Here is a 22,066-nt window from a genome sequence, read left to right as displayed (position 1 = left end):
TTGTAAATGATAGGCAGAAAGAAACGTGTGAGAGCCACGGGTTGCACCTGTGCTGGCGTGAGTCAGTAGGTGTCTGCTTCAGCCAGGTGCTTGCTCTGAGCAGAAGCCTAAGGAGCCAGCCCCACAGGGCAGGGCCCACAGCCTTGCTCATTACAGCAGGGCCACCTGAGGTACAGCCTTCCTGGGCTTTGTCCCCTCTCATCACACAGATATGCAGCCCTGGCCACATCTCCTTACCTCACACATTTCTGAAAAGGTCACTGTCCTCTGGGTGGTGCAGCCTGGCACAGCCTCCACCTCTCCCTGTTTCCCGGGTTCTCAGTGCTGTGTCTTTGGGGAAGGCTGTCACCCTCTACCTCCACTCCCACCACGCCCCATTCCTCAGGCTTATTGAGGGTTTCATTTTCCTTTGTTACGTTGGCAGAGACTCGGGGGTGCTGGCTGAAGCCCCTTGTGAAATCCTCTTTCCATGACGTCTGTCCCCACTGCCCATCAGTTCTTCACAGCTGTGTTCTGTCTCCACTCTCCTTCCATCTTTGTGTTCATCAGGTCCTCTAGGGCCTAGCCAAAAAGTGTGAGTGAATTAGTCCAGCTGGATGGCCAGCCTGGGACAGAAAGTCAGCAACTAGACAGCGGAGAGCAGGGCTGCTACAGAAGCAAAGAGAGAGATTACAGTCTCCCTTTGAGGCAGGGCTTCCAACCTCAGCTGGGTGCTAAAAGCACTAGCCTCCACCCCATTCCAGGAAATTTAAGTCAGAGTCTCTGAGCATGGGAACTCTATTTTTGATTCTTCCAGGGTGATTATATTATTTAGAAAAGTTGGGAGCCATTACATTCAACTTTAAAACCTTCCAGTATAAAACAACTTGCCTTCTTCTCTAGCCTTGGGGTGTTCTGGTACCACTGCATGAGAATCTAGTACTTAGGGTAGGCAGGAAGGGTGCTGAGGATGGCTCTGGGTGGCTCGGGCCCCTCACCACTGCATTGCTTCCTCGTCCTGCCGTAGCAAACAGCAGCTTGTTTTCTCCCTAGATCTACCTGACAGCCTTTGGACAGAAAAGCAGTTAAACCCTGTGGAAGGGCAGCACTCTCTCCCTCCCAGGCTAAGGCAGATTTAGAGACCAGAGGCTGGAGGCCAGATGAACCAGGATACACAAGGCCAGGCTCAGCAGCAGCACACCACCCCTGGCCCACCCACCTGCCAGTCTCCGCCTGTCTTCAGGATGACTCTCCTCCCACTTGCCCTAGTTTGCAAACAACTGAGACTGCTCAGGCTGGAAAGGCAACTGTAGCCAAGGGGTGTCTTTAATCTTCTCTGCTCCCTGCCCCTCCTATGTTCTCTTCTTTCATCCTCTAGTTTTCTCCATTCCTAATCCAGACATGCCTTGGAAAGGTTTTTTAAAAACCATGCCAGAGATATAAAATATGCAGACAATAATGTTGTACCTACTGCTGAACTCTTGAGTACTAGGAATGGTGGCAGGTTCTTCTCTAGGAGTTCACTCGAAGAGATTCTAAGTAGTCGTGTAAAAGGAATTGTATACCTTGGAAATAAGCTGTATGCAGTCTGAAGGCAAAGAGGCAGTTTGTGAGCCCTGCACCGAAAGTGTACAGCCCTGTCCCATAGGGATGCTGATGAACACTTCTGAAACCTCCATGCACTCATACTGGAACTGAGCAGTTAAGCAAATGGATAGCAGCTGTTGGAGTGGGAGGGCACAGGTAAAAAGGAAGAAGGCTAGAATGATCCATGTGACAGAGGGTTAGAGTTGGACACCTCAGTGTGTTTAGCTGGGTACAGACTAGATGCAGAGTAGAGACACACAACGATATGTACACAGAGGGAGCTATGGGTGCTGATGCATGTGCTCGGCTCACAATACCCCCGTATTTCCGTGTTGAGCTGAGAAGGCCTGGAAGCTGAAACACATCCACCACCCAGACCTTGGTTTCTAATGCCACTCTCCAGTGAAGGAACCAGGGCTCCATGGGGAATTGGCTGATGTAGGGCTGAGCCAGGAAATGTAAATGGAGCACATTGTCAGACTTCTGAGAGTGAGATAGTACTTTGAGACTACACATGTGCACATGGAACATAAGTACCCACAAGTTGATGTAAGTAAAGGATTGAATCAGAGAAATAAATGAAGGAGAAGAGGCAAAATGCCCTCTGCAGGAGAATCCCAAGTAATTCGTGCAGACACTTTCCCCTTAAGGAAGTGGCACGGCACTCCCTGCTCCTCACTGTGGGCTATTTGTAATAACTTCCTTCCAGGGAGCATGGGAAGGGGTGGGGGCAACATGGTGGAGACGCGGGCACCACCACCCCAGCCAGGTGCCCAAAGTCGTCATCAACAGTAATGTCCTAGACCCGGTGGGGTGGAATGGGCATCTTACCTCTGTGGTGTCCCACCCTGAAGCCCATAACCACAGACCAGTTGTGAGAAAAAACCTCACACATACCCACGAAAACATTCTACCAAAGGCCCTACAACACTTCTTACAACTAGGAAGGTCATCAAAACAAGGGGCCTGAGAAACCACTTCAGCCAAAAGTGGCCTAAGGGATAGGACAACTAAATGGGATGTGGTCTTGGAACAGGAAAAGGACACCAGGACGGAGGAGACCAGAACACGGCGTGCTGAGTGGGTCCAGGCTTCAGTCAATTCAGTGTTGGCTGGCCACTTGTGACAGATACCCCACAGCCGTGAAGGGTGTTAGTGACAAGGTCAGCTGGGTGAGGGGTATGTAGGACCTCGTCGTATTCTCTTCACAACTTTTCTATAAATCTAAATTCATTCTGAATTAAAAAGTTTTTTAAAAATGTACTGCAGAGTCTTGGGGAAAGAGGAAGCTGCTCACTGCTGGGAAGGACGGGGAGATGAGGCGCCAGTCGGGGTGCCCTTGTCAGGAGAGCTTGGGCAGGTGTCCAGGGCGAGGACACAACCAGGGGCTTTTCCTCCACTGCCCACTCATCCAGGAGCCATTTTCTGTCTCTGTACCAGGAGGCCCGGTGGTGGGCGCCTTGGGAGAACATGTACTGGGAGTGCCAGTGGGGATTAGGCTGGGGTCCTTCTCAGGACCTCGTGTTCTTTAGCCACAAGATTCTTAGACTCCAGCACAAGAAGACAGCAGGAAGAGACACAGGAGTCAGGGGCTGTGGGCTGTTTTATCACTGCTTGTAGCACAGCCTGCCTTGTTTGTTTGCCTTGCTCGACTGCAGGCTGAAAGGTCAGACTCGGGGGTTGACGGGGGGCATACCAGGTCTTCTGTCATTTTGGTTCATTGCTGTATTCCCAGTGCTAGGACAGGGCCAGCACCCATCAGGTGCCTGAAGAATACACTGGCCCTGGCAGCCCAATTCGCTCATGTCCTGCTGCTTTGCATTTTGAGTGGTTTCTCATTGTCTCTAGTGGAAATGATGGCTCCTCGCTGTTGTGGGGACAGAACACCCGTTTATTGTAAGCCCCTTGATAAACACACTTCATCCATCTTTCCACTCTTCTGCTCTTGATGCTCAGCTCCTCCTGGGACTTCCCAGGACAAGTCCAGCCCTTACACTTTCAGCAGCCTTAAAATACTTGGTCTCTGTGCCTGGCCTCCTTCCCTTGTGCTCCCAATGGGCTGTGTTCCCACCTTTACTTTAGCGCTTATCTGACTGTGCGGTGATGGCCATGAACACCCTCTCTTCTCCGTGGTACCACGAACAGCCTTCAGTGGGTGCCATGTCTCACTCATTACTGCGGCTCCCAGGTTTAGTTTCCAGTAGATGCTTGTGGAGTAAGTGATCTGGGAACAGGAGCTATCAGCTACAGGCCCAGATGCCAGTTAGATAGGTGGTCACTTAGATCCTTCAGATCTTCAAGGCCAGCTCTTGAAGACCTTGGGGTGGAGGGCCATTTTGCAGCCAGAGGAGGTTGAGTGTTTCTGCTGATGAGGAGACTGGGCTTCTTTAGGAGCCAAGCTGAGGGAACAGACCTGCATGCCAACCTGTGCCAGTCCTGCTCAGCTCAGAGGACTTGGGTCTCTGTTGGGCATGTGTTGGTGTGGGTTTTGCACCTGGGATCTTCCTAGGACAGTGGCTTTTCTGCCAACTGCTACCCCACCCTGGAGCTGAGGTTGCAAATGTGGAAGGATCAGAGGGTGGAGGCCATGCCCTTGTGTGTCTTCTGTTCTGTAGCCACTGTGGAAGACCACCGGCAGTGAGTGAGCCAGACTCCATTGTCTTCCCTGCCTCCGCTCTGTCTGTAGGATGACCATTTCCACACAAGAAGCATGCAGGCCTAAAGGAGGCATTTTGTCCCTGTCCCTGCTGTCTCCGCTCTCACTGTATTTGTTGTTGTTCCCAATTTGGGAATCAGAGTTGGCCTAGACACTTGGTTGTGTGTGTGTGTATTTGTGTGTTCATGTTCAAATATACATCACAAAATTCACCATTTTAATAATTTTTAATTGCATAGTTTAGTGTCGTTCAGTACACTCACAGTACTGTGCAGCCACCACCATTGTCTGTCTCCAAAGCTTCATCTTCCCCAAAAGAAACTCTCCCCATTACACACTAAACTCCCCTCTTCTCCCTGGAATCCCCAACAACCGTGATTCTTCTGTCTCTATGAATTTGACTACCTAAGGTACCTCATAAGAGTGAAATCATCTAGTGTTTGTCCTTTTGTGACTGGCTTATTTCATTCAAGGTTCATTCATATTGTAGCACATGTCAGAATTTCGTTCCCTTTCGTGGCTGAATACCATTCCACATTTTGTTTATATTTGCATCAGAGGATATTTTGGTTGCTTTCACTTCTTGGCCATTGTGAATAATGCTACTGTCAAAATGGTATACAAATATCTTTTTTTAATATTTATTTTTTAGAAGTAATCGGACACAATACCTTTATTTTATTTATTTATTTTTATGTGGTGCTGAGGATGGAACCCAGGTTTCACATGTGCTAGATGAGCACCCTACCGCTGAGCCACATCCCCAGCCCTACAAATATCTTTTTAAGTTCTTGCTTTCAGTTCTTCTGGGGATAAACTTACAAGTATATCACCCAATATAAAAACGTCACTCTGAATTGTGTTCAGATGCACTGATGATATGGTAAGTCCATGTTTAGTTTCTTGAGGAACCTCCATACTGTTTTCCACAGCAGCTGTACCATTATACATTCCGGTAAGTGATGCATGGAGGTTCCAGTTTCTCCTCATCCTTGGCAGGATTTGTTGTTTTCTGATTTATTTATTTACTTTTTAACTTACCACTATCCTAGTGGTTGTGCTGCGGTATTTCTCACTGTGGTTTTGATTGGCATTTTCCTGATGACTAAAGGTGTCAGGTGTCTTTGTAGGCTTGTTGCCTGTTTGTCTTTCTTCTTTGGAGAAATGTTTATTCAAGTCTCTGCCCATTTTTAATCGTTGCTGCTGCTGATTTTAGGACTTCTCTGTATTCTGGATGTTGTTAATGCTGTGTCAGATAGATGATTTGTTTGTTTTTGCCTTCATGTTTTCACTTTTGTGATAGTGTCTTTAGTTCCACTAAAGTTTTTATATTTGGTGAAATCCAATTTAGTTTGTCTTTCTCTTTGCTCCAAATATATCTAAACAATCGCTGCCAGACCCAGTGTTAGGAAACCTTTGCCCTTGGTCCTCGACTAAGCGCATCGTAGCTTTTCTCCTTATGCTGTGGCTTCAGGATTGCAGGTGCTGTAGTGAGAGCGTGGTTCTGGCAGGGCCTTTTAGGCAGCCATTGTGTAAAGTGGGCGAGGAGGATGGAAGCTCTCCCGCTTCTGGCTTACGGAGGAAGGTGGCCCTTGACTGGTGGGAGGATTGGCTGAGAGCCGGCTCTGGCCACTTGGTGGGGTCCTTGGGTGTCTTGCTCCCTAGCCAGTAGGCCAGGCTCACACAGCAGGTGTGAGAAGGAACTTCTTGGTCTTGGCAGCAAGTGAGAAAGATCCTTGGGTTGTTTTCTCCCTAGCAAAAATCAGTTTAGCCAGTCTAACAAATGCCCCCTGCCCCTACAGAAGCCCCAAGTGGGTCATTCCCTCCAGTACCTCTCAAAGTCCCCAGACCACTTCAGTGTGCAGGGTGCAGGCTTCACCCACCTCTGCAGGCCAGAGTACGGACTGCACTGCACCAGGGGCTCTCTGTCCTGCCGGGATCAGCAGATGTGTCACATTTTAGAGACCCCTAATCTGTGGAGACTTCGGGTGCCTCTAAAGCCCACACGGCTGTGGGTGAGGCCAGAGCAGGTCTTAATGGGGAGCCTCCCAGGAGTAGGAGCAGCTGCTCCCATGAGTAGGGCAGTCATCTGGGGTCAGATCCCAGTAGCTTGTGAGTTAGGTCCTTGGTGGTTTTAGTCATACTGCTGGGGTCCCTGCCTGTTCTTGTGGTAGAGGCCACGTGCTGTCATGGAACTGAGATCTCGGTTTCCTTGTCTGGACCTTACTGCACCAGTGGAATGTCTGCAGGCCTGGACTGGATGTCAGTGTTCCTTCTCATGGGAGCATGAGAGGAGCTGCACAGGCTTCTCCAGGAGTGAGCCTGCTGGCTGTCACACTCTGACTCTTTTCTGTTATCTGTACAGTAATTTGTTTTAAGTGTGCCAGTCCATTGTCTTAGAACTTTCACAGGGTTGTACAACCATCAATGCATCTTTAGTTTTCGTCACCTCCAAAAGAAACTCTACATTACTAGCTCTCCCTGCAGTCCTGCCCCCCACCCTAGCAAACCACCCACCCATCTGCATTCTGTCTTTGTCAATCAGCCTGTCCTGGGCATTTCATGTGTATGGAATAAGCAGCATCACTGCACTCACCTCTTGCCTTTCAACTTGACCCTCTGCTAATTACAGTCGAGTTCTGGCCAACACCTGGATGGTGGGTGCAGACCAGTTCCATGGCCTTGGTAGCCCAGGCGCTGAGGTGGAAAGGCTGTGGGGCCTGTTTTGTCTGGTCTTTGCACATGTGTTATCCTGTCAACCCTTAGAACATGGGCTTTGGTAAAGATTTTTGTTCCTAATTTGTAAAGAAGACATTTATTTACATGTAAAATGTTTATGAGTAAAACACGTTTCAGTGGTGCTGGGACAACTGGTTACCCATATGTAGGAGAATGAAAGTAGACCCTTATCTCTCACCTTGCACAAACATCAACTCAAAAAGGATCAAAGACCTTGGAATTAGACCAGAAACCATGCAACTCCTAGAAGAAAACACAGGGTCAACACTCTAACTTTTAGGCACAGGTCATGATTTTCTCAATAGGACCCTGAAGCTCAGGAAATGATGCCAAGAGTTAGTAAACAGGACAACATGAAATGAAAAAGCTTCTGTACAGCAAAGGAAACAATTAGGAATGTGCAGAGAGACCCACATAATGGGAGAATATTTTTGCTAGCTACTCTTCTGACAGAGGATTAATATCTAGAATATATAAAGAGCTCAAAACCTTTTCACCAAAAAATCGAATAACCCATTTAGTAAATGGGCAAACTATACAGACACTTCTCAAAAGAAGAAATACAAATGGCCAAAAAAACATGAGAAAATGTTCAGCATTATTAACAATTAGGAAAGTACCAATCAAAACTACTCTGAAATCTTATATCATACCAGTTAGAATGGTTGCCATCAAGAATACAAGTAATAATAAATGCTAGAGAGGATGTGGAGAAAAAGGATCACTTCTACACTGTTGGTGGGATTGTAAGTTAGTAAAACCACTATGGAAATCAGTATGGAGGCACCTTAAAACGCTAGGCATGAACCTACCCTACGACCCAGGCGTACCGCTTCTTGGTATTTACCCTAAAGAACTACAGGCATCTTACTACAGTGATACATGCATACCCACATTTATAGCACCACATTCATAGTAGCCAAACTGTGGAACCAGCCTAGGGGTCCATCAACAGATGAATGGATAGAGAAACTGGTATATACAATGGAGCTTTGTTCAGTCAGAAATAAAAATGAAATCATAGCATTTGTAGGAAATTGAATGGAACTAGACACCAACATGTTAAGCAAAGTAAGTCAGACTCAGGTTAAGGGTTGTATGTTCTCTCTCATGTGGAAACTAGAGAGGAAAAAAGAAAACAAAGGTGGGGGCAAGTCTTCTAAAAATCAGAGGGAGATCAGTAGAGGAAAAGGACCAAGGGGTGAGAGGTGGGGTGGGGGCAGGCGGCAATGTGGGGAGTGATATTGGTCAAATTATACTGTAATATTGTTTGCACGTACAAGTATATGACAACAAGTCCCATGAATACGTACAACTGTAATGCATCAATTAAAAATGAGGGGAAAATGTTTATATTGTAAATCTATCCCATAAATCCAGTGGAGTTTGAAAGTTTGTTTGTTCAAGTATCATCCAAAAATATTCACCAAAGTTCATTTTGGGAGATGCCAAGCTAGATAGATAGTGGTGAATAAAATTAATTTTATCTAGTACTTTCCAGTCTAGTGTGGAGAACAGGTGGGTGACCCATAGCCAGGGGCTATGCACAAGCCTCCCCTTTAAAGAATACAGGGTAACCACACAGGAGGTTAGGGACTTCAGTGGGCATCTCTGACAGGGGCAGCATTGAGGAGGCTGGCCTGTTCAGCCAGTTTCTATGGACCTCTCAGTGAGCTAGTCCGAGAGGTGAAGTAGGCTAGTGGCAGAGATTCAGATACAGGGAGAGCAATGCTGGGAGGCTATTGAGAGAGGTGGCCTGGCCAGATCTCTACTCATGACAGAGAGCTCTGGGTTGGCCTGATCCTGGACTCATCCATGGAGCAGAACACAGGTGCAGAGCCCAGGCCTCCTGCTGTGCACAGGAGCCCAAAGCTGCCTTGGCCTGCCAAGCTCCCACAGCCTCTCCCAGGACCCCAGCTTTAAGGCCTGCCTGCCACTTACCGTCCTGACCCCAGTTCAGATTGGTTGGCAGCATAATGACTGCCTGGTGGGTGGTTGGAAGAAAGGTGCAGCACTCAGAGCTGGTCTGCATGTGCCTGGAGCTAGTGGGGAGGGCAGCTGGCAATGTGATGATGGTGTACACAGCCCTTTGCTGTCCACTTGGGGTTCCATAGAAGGGCTGGCCCTGTCTCCCCCTGATCCAGATGTAGCCTTGGAAACTAGGCTCCAGCCTTTCCCAAGGTCAGGTGGCATCTGCAGGACACGTGTAGAGAATATGTGGGTTACTCCTAGATGAACCCCTGGTTTGGCCCCTCATTTTCAAGATGCCTCTTCGCCATCTTTTCATAAGCAGCCAGTGGCCAAGGTCTGCACAGAGACTTTGGTTCCCCTCCCGTCTCAGGGGAACAGATTATCTAGTGCCTAGAGCACCATCAATACCGCTGTTCTGCCTCTCTGTCCTGAAGTGAGAGACCAAACACCCAAGACTCTTCTTCCTTCCTCCTGAGACAGGTTGTTAAGGGAAACCCCTGACTACATTCTTGCCCTGGTACGATGTGTGTGGGAATGTGCCAGGAGCCAGGAGGAGCAGCATGCAGGGCCAGCCAAGCCCCCTTTACTTGACAGTCCCTTCGGTTTCATGGCAACTGTATAGGTGTGGGTTGTGTGTATTATATGTGTTGGGGGGGTACACATAAGATAAAATTCGCCATTTTAGCCAATGTAAAGTGGTGATTTTATATATTCATAATGTTTTACAACATCACTCTAATTTTAAAACCTTTTCATCGCCCCACATGGAAACCACATACACAATAAGTCACTCTTCACCTCCCAGTCCCCCCTTATATCTTTGCAGTTATTGATCTTCTTCCTGTCTTTCTTCATGTGTTTCCTCATTCTGAATGTTTCATCAAAATGCAGTTGTATTAAACTGCCTTGTCCCTTTGCAACTGACTCGTTTCCCTTAGTGTCATGTGTCCAAGATTCACTCATGTTCTAGTGTGTGTCAGTGTTCCATTCTTTTTATGGGTGAATAATATTCCATTGTATGGCTGTATCTCATTATTTTTTTTAATCCATAGTGGGCATTTGGGTAGTTTCCACCTTTTGACTATTATGAATAATGCTTCTGTGAGCATTTTTGTTAGAATAGCTGTCAGTTCTTTTGGGTGTATACCTAGGGTATACACTTAGGAGTGGATTGCCGTGTGTGTTAGCTTTCTGTTACAGTAATAAACTACCTGAGATAATCAGCTGTGAGCCTGTTTTCCTTCACCATATGAAAGGGGGGTATGGGGGACAGCATATGTGATTCCTGCTATGTCTCAAGTAGGAGAATCTTGTGGTTCTGTGACAGCAGCTATCTGAAGGCCACCCTGAGTGGCCCCTCCCTGTGGTTTCTCTCCCCTGCTTCTCTTTTTTTTCTCTCTGGTTCGACTAGTACATCTCTTTTTCAGGAATAAGCAAAACTAGGTGAAGCTTGGCCTCTTAGGAGGCCTGGGTTGCTCACCTTTGGGGGTGCAGAACTAGGGCAGGGAGCTCAGTGGAGCTGGCTTCTTGCTGACAGCATCAGAAACAGGCGTTCCCTCTGCCTGAAATTGGGTTACAGCCTAGATACTTGCCCTTGCTCTTGGAGCACAAGGTTTGGACCCAGCCTGAACATTTTCTTCTGTCTTCTAAGGACTGAGAATACAGATGGGTGTGTCCTGCTCCTAGACAGAGGCAGCAGGGGAGGGAAGAGGCACTGGCCAGAATCATGGGCTGTCTTGGAACACTTGGTGGAATCTGCTCCAGCTTTTTCTTTGTAGGAGAGTGACTGCGTGCAGAGTAGCAAAGGGGCTACTTTAGAGCCAGGAGCCTGAATTTGAATTCTGACGTGGCTACCTCTGAGCACTGTGACCTTGGACGAGTTATTTAGCTACTTGGTGGCCTACTTCCCCTCTGAAGTGTTAACCTGTTCTATCTCAAAGAATAAACTAAGAGACAAAGGCACAGGGAAAGCAAGGCTTTAATGATGGTCTTGCAAGATCTAGTATTTAGGTGAGCAGGCACACCCAGGGCAGTTACTGTCAGCATTTTATACCTAATACGCAAGCACTCTCCCCTGATTCCTCACTGGCTGAGTACTGTGGGGGTGTAGTCATCCCAAGCATTGCCTAGGTTCTTCTGCCTTCTCTTGGGTTATTTAAAGAAATATGCCTTTGTTGTCCCACCTCCCTTTGTTCTCTGTGGCAGGAAAGTCTTGGATTGAGAAGTCTTGCAGTTTCTCTCTCTGTTGGCTAGGCTGGCCAGTTCTCTTCCCTGGCCCAGCACCTTCCCTCTCGCCTCCTGTTGGTCAAAGGGCTGTGAATTTTTCACATTCAAATGTTACCTGCTTGTAACTTTCCACTCTGTTCTCCCCTTCTGCTGCTTTTCTTATATTCCAATTTTACATTTATAAGCTAAATATTGTATTCTGAAAATGGGCCACCAGATTTTGTTTCTCACGTGTAGGATTCAGATGACTGTGGTGCCTGCCCCATGGGGTCATGAGAGTGTTCAGTGGGAGGATGCAGGGACAGGGCTTGGACCAGGGCCACGTTCAGGTGAGTGGCCTTATTGCCAGTAGTACGACTGTTACACTGAGTACTTGTGAAGGCAGGCACAGTGGCACGTATCTGTAATCCCAGCAGCTCAGGAGGGTGAGGCAGGGGGAATCATGAGTTTAAAGCCAGGCTCAGCAACTTAGCAAGGCCCTAAGTAACTCAGGGAGACCCTGTCTCTAAACAAAATATTAAAAAGGGCTGGGGATGTGGCTCAGTGATTAAATGCCCCTGGATTCAATCCGCAGTACCCACCTGCCACTCCCCCCACCCACACAGTCCCCCCACCCTCACCCCACACACAAAGCATTGGTGCTTGCTTCCTTAGGCAGTGCTGTTGAGACTTGGAAGGAACTATTTTCTTAGCTGGTTGACAGTTTTACATACCCCAACCTGTTGTCCAAGAGCACTGGTTGGAAGCACAGCATAAATAAAGTCTTAAAAGTTAATGCCAGATCCTTAATGGTGCTGAAGGGAATGTCAAATGGCACAGCCACTTTGGGAAATAGTCTAGAAGTTTCACAAAGAGTTAAACAGTTTCCATATGACCCAGCAATTTTACTCCTAGGTTTCCGCCCAAGAGTAATGAAAGCATATGTTCACATGAATACTCGTATGTAAACATGCATAACAGCATTGTTCACAACAGCCCCAAAGTGGAAACAAACCCAGGTGTCCATCAACAGGTGACCAGACAAAATGTGGTAAATCCACAGAATGGGCTGTTATTCAGCCCTAAAAAGGAGTGAAATACTGACACATGCTGCATTGCAGATGGTCCTTCAAAGTATGCTAAATGGAGAAACAGACACAAAGGTTGCATTATATGACTCCATTTACATGGAGTATCCAGAATAAGTAAGTCTCCAGAGACAGAAGCAGATGAGTGGTGCAGGGGTTTAGAGAGAAGTGACTTCTATTGGCCAGGTTTTTTAGGGGGGTGATGAGAATGTTCCACATGTAATTAATTGTTAGCATGACATGAACATGCTAAAAACCATTGGATTTGTGCTCTGTAAATTGGTAAATTGTGTGATATGTGAATTATATCTCAGTAAAGCTGCAATTAAAAAGAAAAATTAGGGCTGGGGCTGGGGCTCAGTGGCATAGTGCTTGCCTAGCATGTGTGAGGTGCTGGGTTCTATTCTCAGCACCACGTATTAATAAATAAAATAAAGGTTCGTTGACAAATAAAAAAATATTTAAAAAAATTAATACCAGGGTTAACTAAGAATGAGATCATCTAATTTTGGCAGTGAGTTTCTTTCTACCTCATTGGAAGCTCCATGAGTGTATTGGGCTCTGTCCGCTATTCCTTGACATTCCCTCTGTTTTCCCCGTTGCTGCATATGTAATAGGATCAGGTGACTGCCTCACAGTAACATTGAAGGGGCCGTAAAGGACATTGTAATTGGGGATCTGGCACATAGGTCACAAATGAGCGTCAGTTTCCTTCAGTCCTGGCCTGTCTTTGCTTTCTTTTTCTCTCCTAAAACCCCTTTGGGAAGGAGATAGAGCCTCCATTTCACACATGAGGAAGCTGAGGCCCCAGTGAGGAGGAGGAGAAGCTGTGGGCATTACTTCTTACTTGGTTGGTGAGGCTGAGACCCATGACTGTGTCCAGCTGCAAGGCAAGATCTATGGCTGGTGGCCCAGTACTCAGTGGAAACAGTTTCTGTGCCAGAGAGGAGAGCAGGCCTTTGATGACAATGAGTAGTTTGGTGACACTGAATCCTGGAATAGTTGTCAGAAGTAGGCCCTGTGGGTGATCCCTTGAGAAGAAAATATTAGAATTTTTGTTGATGTTTTATCATCTCTATTTATCTTTTTATATCTATTTATCACGTTATATCTTATTATCTATTGGTGCTGTGGTGCACGTCTGTACCTTTCCAAGTGCACATTCTGTCAACATTTTAAGACTCCGGGCCAAGGGCTGGGTTGGTAATCCAGGACCAGGAAGAAATGATGCCCTGGAAAAGACTCCTCCCTCCGTGATCACTCGTGGCTCATGCACAGCTTTGTCATTTGGTCTCTGCTCGGGTCCCGGAGAAGCATATGCTTCTGTGTGGGGAAGTCCAACTCCAAGCAGCTTAGAGGAGCACCTCAGAGAATGCCTAGGGATTAGACTTCTGTAGAGTAGGATAAGGGGCTGGGGCTAGAGAGAGAGGGTGGAAAAGGTCAAGAACCCTCTCCTGGGCCTCTTCAGTCAGAAGGCTGTGGGGATTTGGATCCAGGCAAGATGGACTTGGAGACCACTGCCCTCAACTGCTGCTTTGTTGTAGGACAGCCCCACCTGGCTCCCATTGCTGGCCCCTCAAGTACCAGCTCACAGTGCCTGGAGCTACCCTGCTATGCTAATGAGAGTGCTGGGTGGCTGCTGCTCCTCAACCCCACCCTTGCAGTGCTGAGGCCCTGCACTGTGAACCCCTGCTGAAGGTGTGTCCCACCCAAAGCAGAGGCTCCTGTGAGCCCAGCCTCTGCCCTGCCACCTGCCTTTCTGAGCTGGGCCAGTGGAGCTCATTTAAGCTCAGAGGCCCCACAAGGAAAGGCTTCTTGGAGTTGGGGGCTCACTCTGCAGCCTTGGGAAAGAGACCCAGTGGGGGTAGTATGTGGATCCTAGTGACCATCGGGTCTGCTCCTACAGCATGCATCAGGGCTGGCTGCTGAGAGAGGTGGCAGTAGTGGCTTACAGGTCTGCCTAGTGGCAGTAACAGGAAGATCACACACAGTCCAGTGGAAGAGGCTTGGGGAAATGGCAGCTAACCTGAGTTTGGCAGATGAAACCAGTGGGTGTGGGGTGGAGTAGGGTGGGGTGGTTGGTCTGAGGTTAGCATGGGTACCATATCTTGCCCTCAGACCAGGACCCTCCCTCAGCTATGAGCCCGGAGCTGGCAGTAAGAACTGATTGGACTGTCCCCGACTGCCACCATCTGCCTCTTTTTCAAATTGAAGATGCAAATGTTTCCTGCTTCTCCAGGACTGAAACAAAGGCAAACCCCAGAGGGCTGCAGAGTCAGCCTGCCCCCCTGGGGCCCCAGGGCTCTGACCCACTGACTGCGCTTCCCTGTGGGAGCTGGTAGTCCTGGTGTGGCGGGAGCCACAGCACCCTGCCCACCTTCCCAAAGCATCTACACATTTGGTGGGGGGAGTCTTAAGACCAAATAAGGGCTGACAGATCACCTCTAGAAAGGCCTGCTTCTCTAGCTGTTGCCTATGTGAATTTTCTTAAAGCCTTCCTTTCCTGTGTTTGGTTTTCTGTCCCCAATTTCAGCTTCTAACAGCTTTTCTGTTTAGGGGGGAAAAGTGTTCTGGATCAGAGCTGGCTGGCAGCCTCTGCAGGCTCCAAGGACTGGGCAGGTTCTGGTGGGCTAGCCCTTACAGGGTGCCCAACTCTGTTCCCCAGCCCCATGGCCAGAGCTTAAGGATATGGCTCCGCTCCAGTCCTCTCCTTGTATCTAAAAATAACCTGGCTATTTTGATCCACCTCCTCTGGAGCTTTCTCTCCTTGTTCGCTTGGATCAGCAACCCCTCTGGGACTAAGATCTTGGCTGCCTCTGTACCCCCAGCTGTCCTCACTGAGCTGTCCCTTTCCTGTTCTCCCCCATCCCTGCCCCTTCCTCTGGTGCAAGCCAGGATATTGTTTTTAAGGAGGAAGTAAAGTGCAGCTGGGTGTCCTCTGAGAAAACCTGGCTTGGCCTGCTTCTTCCTGAGTGGGTAAGGGAGGAAGTGGAACTAGGAGGATGGAGGACCAGAATGACCAAGTACTCCGGGATGAGATGCCACCTTGTGCTGCCTCTTTTCTGTTACCTCTTGGTGACCCTGCCTGTCTTTTCTTTCAGCCCACAACCCTCCCACAGGGCACTATCAACATGAACCAGTGCACAGATGTGGTGGATGGGGAGGGCCGTACTGGCCAGAAGTTCTCCCTGTGCATCCTGACACCTGAAAAGGAGCATTTCATCAGGGCAGAAACCAAGGAAATCATCAACGGGTGAGCACTCAGCAAACAGGAGGGGGCAGTGTGCTCTGCCCCCTGTCATTGGGCCCTTGCACCAGGCTGGCGTTCAGTTCAGCATAAAATGGGCTGTGTGCAGTTTTGGCCATGTCAGCATGGCTCTTCCTTAGCTCCCTGTCTCTCTCAGCACTTCAGCATACTGTGCCCACCAGGCCTATCTTCCATGCCTCACGTTTTCTATACACTCCACAAGGCTGCAGACTCTGGGATCTCCTCTCCTTGTGGGGCCACCATGTCTTCCTCTGGTCTCTTCACTGGCTTCCCCACCTCCATTCTCACCACACCCCAACCCTCCTATCACTCAGCCACAAGGCAGCACATTCCCCAAAGCACATCTGCCCCTGTCCTTTTCCTGCCCTAAACCTTGTCACCATAGAGGTCCAAGTTGCCTGGTGGACCCTATGAGGCCCTTTATGGCTTTCCAGCCCCAACACACCACTGCCATGTGCCTCAGGTACTGGACTGCACGGTGTTGACCGTGCCCTCCCCTAAGTCTGGAAATACTCCTCTTTTCTCTTTTCCTCTAGGCTGAGTGTCAGCCATTCAGAGGAGCACATGATGTGGAGATGCTAGGCTCCATCGCCTGGCTCGGGTAAAAGCTCCAGATAATCCATGTGTATATGTCTTTTGCAGTGATGACCCTTGAGGGTAGAGGCATATCTTAGTCATGTTCCCAGTGCCTCACATGTAAGCCACTCTGTGCTCCCACTCTAGGGACTGGCTTCTTTGGGTGGAAAGGACAGACAAGCATTTTGCTCATCCTATTCCTCTATGCAGGGTTTAGAGGAAGGCCTGTGAGGTAAAGGATGCCCACATTTTGAGATAGCTAATAGTCCTGGCAGATGTGCGCTCCATGCCTCTGAGCTCAGGATCTCCTGATCCATCAGTGGGCATTTGGTACCAGCACTTCATAGCCTGGGCCATGATGTAAAACTGCCTGCTCTGTGTGGGTGGGAAGGCTCAGCATTCCTGGCTGGGAGCTTGGGAAGTGGGTCCCAGAAATTCCCACTCATCCTTTAAGGATTAATGGAGGGAGATGTGTCTGAAGAGGCTTTGGAAGAAAGCAAACCTAGGGAATGGCTGATGGCTGCCCTGCAGGGTAGAAAGAATTGAACATATGAAGCCCTTTGGTTTGACAATCAGAAGACTCCTTGGAGCACCACCTTGCTTTAGCATCTCAGCTGCATCTCTGACCCAGGCCTAGAGTAAGGAGGTGAGAGGCTGGGAGCCAAGGGGTGCCCTATGCGGGAGGCCATCTGTTTGCTGGGGATGAGCTGGAGGAGTACCTTTATGTCTGTCCCTGAGCTTAATCTAGAACCATGGGGCTTAAGGGTAATCAGGGCTTTTGAAGAACCTAGACCTTGCAGTGCGGAGCCTGAGGGCCTAGTGGCAGGGCTGCTATCAGTACTCCTTCTGGGTATGAGTGGCCATCTGCACTTCCTTTTCACACCAGCTGCTGTTGCTGACACTGGCCAGACACACCTGACCAAAATGGATCCCTTAGGGAACCGCTCCCTCCTGGCTGTAACTAAGCAGGCTGCGTGACAGGTAGGGCAGAAAGGAGGCCAGAGGTCCCCAGGCAGGCAGGGGAGTATCTGGAGCTGCCTCAGTGATGGTTAGGAAAGGTGATGAAGGCGATGCTTAGCTTTTTGGTGTTTTTTGGGGGTGGGGGTGCTACCGGGAATGGAACTCAGGGGCCCTCAACCACTGAACCCCATCCCCAGCCCTATTTTGTATTTTATTTAGAGACAGGGTCTCACTCAGTTGTTTAGCCCCTTGCCATTGCTGGGGCTGGCTTTGAACCCAGGGTCCTCTTGCCTCAGCCTCCTGAACCAATAGGATTACAGGCATGGCCACCACACCTAGCAGTGTGGCAGTTATCGTGGGGTCCTTGCTATATCCCAGACCCCTTTTTCATTTTGCCATCCTCTCCTCTTCCCCTTCTTCTCTTCCTCCCCTTCCCACCTACTGGGAATGAAACTCAGGATCTTGCACATGCTAATAAGCAAGTGTTCTGCCACTGAACTACACCCCTGCCTTCTCATTTTATTTTGAGAGAGGGTCTTACTAAGTTGCTTATGCTGGCCTCAAACTTGCTATTCTCCTGCCTCAGCCTCCCAATTGGGATTATAGGTATGTACCACCATATGCAGCCTCTGTTTTCTCTTCTGTTAGCATGCATGGGGCCTGCTATTCCCATATAGCATGGAAAGACATTGTTATTAGCAGACCAAAGTATTGGGTGCATGTGGCCTTGGTATCCTGCACATGGTGCTCCGTAGAGCCAAGGCTTGTGCTGTGGCTTGGTGCCATAGCCTCAGCCAGAATAGGTCACTCGAGGCTCTTCCTCTCTCATTGTCTGGGTTGGGGTCCTGCTCATTTTCTGTCTAGCAGGTAGATTCTCATGGTGGCAATCTGTCCCTGGGCTCTGTAGTCATTGCTAGCAAAGTTCCCCGAAGTGGGTCACCTTAGGGGTGAGTGCCTGACTTCTCAGCCAGCCCCTTGCACAGGGAGGATCCTAGGCACCCTGGCTTTGGGGGAGGGCAGCAGAAGTGCCCAGGGACCATTACTAAGGATGTCACAGGGGAGCATAGAAAGAGTGGTAGCTATAAGCTGGGACCTCAGAGGTCTGCAATCTTCTGGCTCTGCCTTAGGCACTTGAGGATTTCATTTCCTCATTTCTGAAACTAGAGGCTAGATCCAGTGATGGCTTGAACACTGCACAGAATTTTACAAGGACAAAGGAATTGAACAGTGGCTGCCTCTAGCCCAGCCCATGGGCAGTAACACTCAGTTATGAGCTAAAAGTATAGAAAAACACCTGTGCCATCAGAGACAGGTCAGCAGGTCTCTGCTTCACGGCCCAAGGCAGGAAAGGAGACTGCAACTATCTGCAAGACGAGGGCTTCCCCAGGGACCCAAGCCCTCTCACTTTTTGTGTCTTGCTCCTAGAACTTGGGGAGCTCACAGTGCTATGGCTGCCCTTTCAGCAGCCATGACAGCTGATATTTCTGCCAGGAACTCCAAGGACCTGTGTCTGCAGAGGACAGTTCCTACAACTTCACCAGACTCTCTGGTCAAGTTTACACACACACTCATGGCCCCAAGTGTGTGGGAGCATAGTGGAATTGCAGAGTCTTCCAAGAGCCCCAAGCTCTGCAGGTGCCAGCCCCTGGGAGGAAGGAATGAATTGGCCACCATGTCCTTGCACTGCACCACCAACTGAATGCAGTTTAAGGGGGCAGGAAAGGGCCTGGTGGTGCACTGGGCATCTTACTCGCTGCTTGGCCCTGCTGTGGCTGGGGTCACATATGCTGAAACAGGTGATGGAAGGTGTCCTCACTTCTCAGATTTCTTACAGGAGCCCAGTGGGAAGTATCTAGTGTTAACTAGATGTTGAGGATGCTAACAAAATAAACCAAGTGAAGAAAGAAGAGGGGTGACTTTGGGTGGGTGCTTGGGCTGCCCAACTGTAGAAGGCAGAGCCGGGGGAATGAGAGAAGGAGAGCAGAGCAAGGGAAAGAAGGGAGGCCAGCCAATGCCACCTCCTCTGAAAGAGATGTGTGAAGGGTGGCCTTAGCAGCCTGAAAGCCTGGTATATGGAAACTGGAAAGAGAACCACTTACTCCCTCTACCCAGCCCTAGAGAGACCAGCAGCCTCAAGGCCATTCAGAAGACTGGGAGGGAGGTTGAATGGGCCAGTCCCAGTGGCTCGGCTCCCAGGCAGCCCAGTGGAAGCACTTGTACCTCCTTAGGGACCTGACTCTGATGTACCCTGAGTGCTCAGACCCATGGTGGGGCCTAGTGCTGACACATGAGGAGCCGTGATAAGCAGAGGAGGCTGTAGCAGGCACCAGGGAAGGGGCTGTCTACAAGTACAAGAGAAGACAGGAGGGCTGGGGATGTGGCTCAAGCGGTAGCGCGCTCGCCTGGTGTGCGTGCGGCCCGGGTTCGATCCTCAGGACCACATACAAACAAAGATGTTATGTCCGCTGAGAACTAAAAAATAAATATTAAAAATTCTCTCTCTCTCTCCCTCTCCCTCCCCCTCTCTCACTCTCTCTTAAAAAAAAAAAAAAAAAGAGAAGACAGGAAAGACAGACAGGAGCACCTGACCCAGGATGCAGATATGGTTGTGTGACTTGCCATTGAGGCCGAGTGTCCCAACGTGGGGAGGGGAAAAAGCAGTTGTCAGGGTCAGGAAGAAATCATCTGCCTCAGTAGCCCTAAATGGCCTCCAGCTGCTGCCCATCTGTGTATTCCACAAATCCACTCAGAGCAGGCAGTTTGAGAGCTGAGTCTAAGCTGTGGAGATAGGTCTGTGATATGATAGTGATATGCCCTTGTGCCTCAAGGCCTGTGGCCAGGGCCTCTGCCAGAGTGGAGCCTGCCTTGTGCCCTGAATCTGCTGTGGCCATGTCAGGGGCATCATCTGGACCTGGGCCTGACACAGCCTGTGCTTCTGCCTTGCTCAGTGCCTGGAAGCCTGGCCACTGGATGAGCATCTCCTGGCAGGAGGTACAGTGCCTGCAACCTGGACCACTCTAGCAAGGGTCAGGGTCTTAATCTGGTGGTCTGTCTCCTCTCTTCTCCCCAGGTGGCTAGAAATGCTAATGGTTTATCCCAGGACCAACAAGCAGAACCAGAAGAAGAAAAGGAAAGTAGAGCCACCCACCCCGCAGGTAGGCCTTGGGTTTGCCAGGTGACACCCCCTTGGTGGGGCTGAGGCCTGGGAAGAAGGGTTCCTGGAGAAGGGAAGGAAGGGTTCGTGCTAGGGCTGAGGCAGTCACACCCTACACACGTTCTGATCCTCTCCATGTTCTGAGGACCACAGTCCACACCATCTTCTCCAAGCCACCAGGACACAGTAGCCTGCTGGCGTGCCCTGGGGCTGCTGCCCAAGGGAGGGTTCCAGCTAGTTGGCAGGTGCCAGTCAACACTGTAGTGTGTGTCCCTCCCCTGATCATCCTGTTGGCCCCTGGGGAGGAAGAGCATGTGCAAGGGTGGCCTGCTGCATGCATTCCTGTACTGCCACAGCCCAGGAGAGGAGACAGCTGTACAGGCAGCAGGCTGTGCAGTGGGGAGGGAGAGTCCTGGGGTGTCCCCACCCAGTGAGAGATTTTCAGGGTCCCTGACCCTGATTCCCATGTGGTAAGAGAGGATGGCTGGGCTAGTCACTCCAGGCCCCTCTCCTCTCCCTCCCTCCCTCCCTCCCTGGCCAGGGCAGGAAGGCTCTGCACCTCCATGTCTGATATACTTTCTACATTCCTGGGGCCGGGGGGCATGAGGTGACCTTTCTGAGCTTTTATTAACTAATTTGCAAAACAGGTCTGTGGGTACCTAATTGCTAGGATGATTGTGGGTACTGAAGGAAACAAAACCCACTGTGGGCACTCAGCAAATACTAATCCTTTCCCTTCTGTGTCAAACAGTTGGCCTCACTAAGTGCTTTTGCTTTTGGTGGATCAAGCCTCCAGCTACCACCCTCCCACCTCCACCCCAAGAGTGAGCAGGATGAGATGGGGTCCCTTGGGCATTACAAGGCCAGAGGGAGTGGAAATGAAGAGAGCCAGCCTGGGGTGGAGCCTTGCTGCCCTAAGGTTATGAAGTCCTCCCAGGCTACCTCCCTGAGCTGCAGTCAGGGATGGGCAGGAAAGGAGTGATGCACTGGGCTTGAGGTCCCCTCCCTCACACCCCTTTGACTGCCCTTCAGCCAGTTTGTGCTGAGCTGTCGCATAGGCCCTCCTGACAGCAGGACACAGCCTGAACCCACCCTCCATTGACAGATGTCCAGTCACCATCCTGTAACTTCCCAGAGTCCCATGTGGCACGCAGGCATCTCCTGAAAGGAAAATGCCCCATTTGTCAGAAAAAAAATGCAGTCGGAATGCTTCCTGGAGACCGAGAATGGAGCTTCCTTCTGGAGAATAGTAGTCGACACACAGATTCCCCCACGCTGCCTGGTCTGAGAAAATATCACAGGCAGAATAGCAAAATTTAGGGTTACACCGGGTTTCCATGGTGATGCCTGAGAAGCTAGGCAGAGCTTCTGCCTCCAAATAAGGTAACTCCAGGGAATTGGTTGTGCTCCCTCCCCAAAATGATGCTGCCCTTAGCCAGGTTCTACCTGGTACATGATCCCAGGGCAGGGAAATCACCCACTTCTGCCCTGAGGGTGTGCCTCTCAGACCTGGGGGTGCAGGGCTCTCAGCTCTTCTGCTCAGCTCTCTCCTAAGCTGGCCTAGCAGGGTCACTCTCATTTCTGTCCTAGATCATCCCTTTGAGTCCACTAGTTTCAAAAGCTGTGAACTTTCATCACATATCTTCCCCAACCGATGTTGTGGTGACATGGGGCCTCTACAGAGGAGAGACAGGCACTACACTGGGTCAAGGTCTGGTCACCTCCCTCTGCAGCCTGATGCTGAAGGTGTTCAAGTGGCCTGGGTAAAGTTGTGGGGTGAGCCTAAGGCTTTTGGGTTCCTGGAGAGTCAAGAGCCCTGTGTCTGACGCTTTCTCCATGGACTTTTGTAGACCCAGGAGACTTTCCCATTAAACCATCCAGGG

General features: G+C 49.7%; 1 protein-coding gene across 5 annotated transcripts in view; it reads left to right on the top strand.

The window, feature by feature from the left end:
• The window catches only part of Mprip (myosin phosphatase Rho interacting protein), a 139,494-nt gene that overhangs the window by 64,178 nt on the left and 53,250 nt on the right, over positions 1-22,066 (top strand). For all 5 annotated transcript variants that reach the window (XM_076869206.1, XM_076869204.1, XM_076869208.1 and 2 more), the window contains exons 4-5: positions 15,327-15,478; positions 20,100-20,184. In XM_076869206.1, the coding sequence (XP_076725321.1) occupies positions 15,327-15,478; positions 20,100-20,184 (237 nt within the window). The remainder of the gene's footprint in view (positions 1-15,326; positions 15,479-20,099; positions 20,185-22,066) is intronic.

Source organism: Callospermophilus lateralis, chromosome 11 (assembly GCF_048772815.1).
Source record: "Callospermophilus lateralis isolate mCalLat2 chromosome 11, mCalLat2.hap1, whole genome shotgun sequence".
NCBI classification, from domain to species: Eukaryota; Metazoa; Chordata; class Mammalia; order Rodentia; family Sciuridae; genus Callospermophilus; species Callospermophilus lateralis.
The sequence above is the reverse complement of the archived record's forward strand: the minus strand, read 5'-3'. Positions and strand labels throughout refer to the sequence as shown.